At 35.4% G+C, this 3777-nt stretch overlaps 1 protein-coding gene across 2 annotated transcripts; it reads right to left on the minus strand.

Annotated features, from left to right (window-relative positions):
• LOC118746834 (serine/arginine repetitive matrix protein 2) lies at nucleotides 1–2829 on the minus strand (the record flags this gene model as incomplete). Of its 2 annotated transcripts, none has more annotated exon segments than XM_036480773.1 (4): nucleotides 1–1138; nucleotides 1714–2158; nucleotides 2224–2589; nucleotides 2648–2829. In XM_036480773.1, coding segments are annotated over 3 exon segments (1947 nt in total), but the record flags the coding sequence as incomplete, so codon positions are not given.
• Between the last annotated feature and the right edge of the window lie 948 nt (nucleotides 2830–3777).

The following is a 3777-nucleotide window of genomic DNA, read 5'->3' on the forward strand; positions in this document are numbered from 1 at the left end:
GCCATCCAAAGTACGCAAAGCAGATTTGGTAAGATTACTGGGAGAATCTTCTAATGACGATTTTTTCGAAGTAAATTCTTTGTACTTGCTAGAACATTTCTTAGCATTTAAAGTGTTTCCTTTCTTTTGATGTTTTAAACTGGGACTATACTTGTGCAAAATTTTGGAATGTGCAGTTTTCATAGGTGTTGACGACTCTCTTTCATCCTTTTTATGCTTACGTTCATCTTTTTTGTTATCACTGAAGATATCTATTGGTGTTTTTTCTTTTCGTTTAGCGTCATCGAATGGTTTAGAGGGAGATGTGTCCCTATCTTTTGAGCGTTGTTTTACAATCCTATCTGGCGCTGTATCTCGTGATTCCAAAATATTCTGAACATTTTTCTTATCTTTCGTGGTTGAATTTTTAATTTTCTTTGAAGACTTGGCCATATGGACATTTTCTGTATGTTCACGAGATTTTTGTAATAACTTATCTTTAGTTGCTTGTATGGCTTCAAGTTTAAGCTCATCATCATCTTCAAGCAGTTTATCAATTCGGTCTTGAATCTCTTGAAACTTGTGAGTTATTTGTACGTTAGTTGGATTGCTTAATGCACCCTTGCTATCAACAGATGGCGATCTCTGTTTAGGAGGTGTTAAACTCGCAAACATATCCAATACCTCAGGCTTGCCCAAATCGTCGGCTTTGTCTACCAACTTCGAATCTTCTTTTATTGGTTCCTGTTTTATGGTTTTTAAAATATCAAGCGCAGTTACGTTATTGGTGAATGGTTCTGGACTTTCTTCTTTTTTTATGGTACATATTGGGCTTTCTGGTTGGTTGTTTTCATTCTGGGGCGTATTTCCCTCGTCATCAGCAGTTGATGTGAGTAATTCCTTATTTGGTGAAAGCAATTGCTTCTTTGTGGGGTGTAGCGGCAATGTTTCGCGTATTTTTCTGATTTTCTTTCTTTTGCTCGACTTACGACTACTTTTGGTACTTGAAAGTGATTTATTGCTACTTTCCCGCTCCTTAGACTTTTTAGTTTTCTTCTTTTTCTGCACATTCTGATCCGAGCTGTTCCTTTTCTTTTTTGTTGGAACACGATCGAGTAAATTGAAAGCATAAGATATAGATGGTTTTGTTTTGGTCCACCTAAATTAAAAAACAAAAAAATTTAATTAAAACGAGTACACCTGACCCTCTATTTACGCAGTTCGCAGGGCGAGGAAAAACTCGTGTGAAAAATCCAACTTATTCAAATAAAGCCGGATTAAAAAAGAAAATCAAAAAATTTATACACATTTTGTTCGTGTCACAATTCGTTTCATTGAAAAATATGAATATGTATTATGCTTTCGAGAGTGAGATAAAAACGCCATTGAGCGCCAAAACAAGCATTTTTAGGAGATCTTTATGGTACAAATGTTGATTTTATATAAAAATTTAGAATTTAAGTGTAAATAAATGAAAATCATGTTAGACTATATATCCTCTTCATAAAAGGCACAATCAGTTTGTAGGACAAATCTCCTATTGATGCAAATATTTTTTTCCATGATTACTCTATATATTATTTAACTAGACATCTACTCTTATTGTACTAATTGCTTTGAATCTTTACGATCCAAAACAGTTACATATATTTCCGGATCTGATTTTTGAGTTCTGGCTCCTTTGAAGAGGATGTGCGATATAGCACATATACTGTATATATACTCTGGACTTACATCAACTCGGAATATGGTATACCGCTATTTGGAGGCTGTGAGTGAGATGGTTCCTCAGCTGGTGCATGAAACGACCCGGAAACATACTGAGAACGGTATCTAGAAAACCGTGTCCGATTGTGTGTAGCAAAATGACCGCCTCTATGGCGAAAATCTGTGCGATAATTCCTCATAAATGGATTATATGAACGAAAAGGTGCAGGATTATTTAAGTCTGAAAATCGGCGAGAAAAATTAGAAACGGGCGTTACAAAACTCGTCGATGGTATTATTGGTAATGACGTAGCACTGCCAATGGGTCGCATACTTTCACATGACTCGGCAGCGTGGTGCTTTGGATAGCTTTCAAGTTCTTCGTGCTTGCTTCGCTTGCGTTTAGGTTTTTTAGTGACAGCCTTTTTAACCTTTTCCGATTTATAATCTTCAAGGTCGGCGTTTTTTGCATCTATGTTATTAATAAATATTTAGTTCTATATTTGAAACGTGGCCTAGAAGATTTAGTATATCTACCTGCTTTGGGAATTTTCAACTTCTTGTGCTCCTTTTTTTTAGTTGTAACCTTTTGTAACGAGGAATCAGACTTCTGCTCTTTTTTACGTTCCAATTCTTCCTTCCGTTTGATCGCATCTAATTCCAGTATAGCACGAACTTTCTCCGCGCATCTGTCAGTCTCTTGTTTAGAGGCAGATTTAGCACGGGGTAAAAAGTGGGATGCAGTGCATTTTACTTTTACCGCTTCTTCAGCTCCTTTGGGTTTTGTTGTTTCATTACCATGTGGAGGTGTCTTCACTTCACCCGGCTCTAAACTGCTGTCACCCTCTTCCATTAAAATATTTGCCTTGATACTGTCTTCTTTATAATTGATTACAGACATGCCTTTAATAGCACAAACTTATGTATTACATATAAACACAGCGATATTATCGTATAAAACCTGCTTTTCACATAAATATGTTATAAGTTTTCACGTTTTCATATGCTGCGAATAGTTTAATGGCTTGCGCACAGACATCTGTAAAATTTACAACACCAATGCTAATATAAATTAAAATTTTCACATTTCCGACATCATAACCAGACCGAAAACTTCAATATATAAAATTGTACATAAGCTAAAAAAAAATCGATGTCTACACCAATGAGAAGAACTTATCAAAAAGTCGATAAAAAGTATAACACAGCGCCTGCACAGTGCGTACCTTGGCTAAAATTTAGTATTGGTAAACGAACAGCCACTCTATAAAATTATTTGTATTTTTTTATTTATATTCAACAATTTTTATGAGTTTGAGAACGTTTCTAGTGAAAATTTATTGTGGAAAGGCAACAATAATTTGAAAAAATGGTAGAAGTGATAGCTATTTCGGAAATCACCACATTTCCTCATCAGACTTCTTTCAGTAGGATTCGAACCGACGATCACCACTGACTCAGCCAGTTGCCTACGCACTGTGCTAAGTTTGTCTTGTTAATTCTTGTTGCTTATTTTCCACTATTTCACTTTGCTAAGCCAACTACAATCAAGCGCAGCTATTCCGCTGCAATTCACTTGATCATGTGGTTGTTGGTGTTTGTTAATATTTCTATTATTAGAATGTTTAAGAATGCTCGTCCTTAAGTTATTTGAAGAAGCTTTCTGTGTAATCGTAGGCAACAAACAATAGTTAATTCAAAGAGGTCTAGTAAGATAGCCGTAGACATCGGATTACCACAGGGCTCAGTTTTGGCACCCCTACTCTTTAATATATATATAAACGATATTAAAAGTTCTCTCAAACATTGTAAAATAAAACTCTTTGCGGATGATGCCTTGTTAACGATCAGTGATAGGGAACTACCAAATGCGATTGTCAAAATGCAAGAAGATCTTAATTCTTTGTATCAATGGCTGTGTTCAAATAAACTCAAACTGAATGTGAAAAAGACTAACTTTATGGTATTTTCCAGAGCGGCAAATGCTGACTCCATAAGCCGTGAATTAAAAATCAAAGATGAAAATATCGAAGAGGTGAAAATTGTCAAGTACCTAGGAATATACATAGACAACAAACTAAAGTTTGATGA

This window comes from Rhagoletis pomonella, unplaced genomic scaffold (genome assembly GCF_013731165.1).
Source record: "Rhagoletis pomonella isolate Grant_MI unplaced genomic scaffold, Rhpom_1.0 Rhpom_scaffold_00011, whole genome shotgun sequence".
NCBI lineage: Eukaryota > Metazoa > Arthropoda > Insecta > Diptera > Tephritidae > Rhagoletis > Rhagoletis pomonella.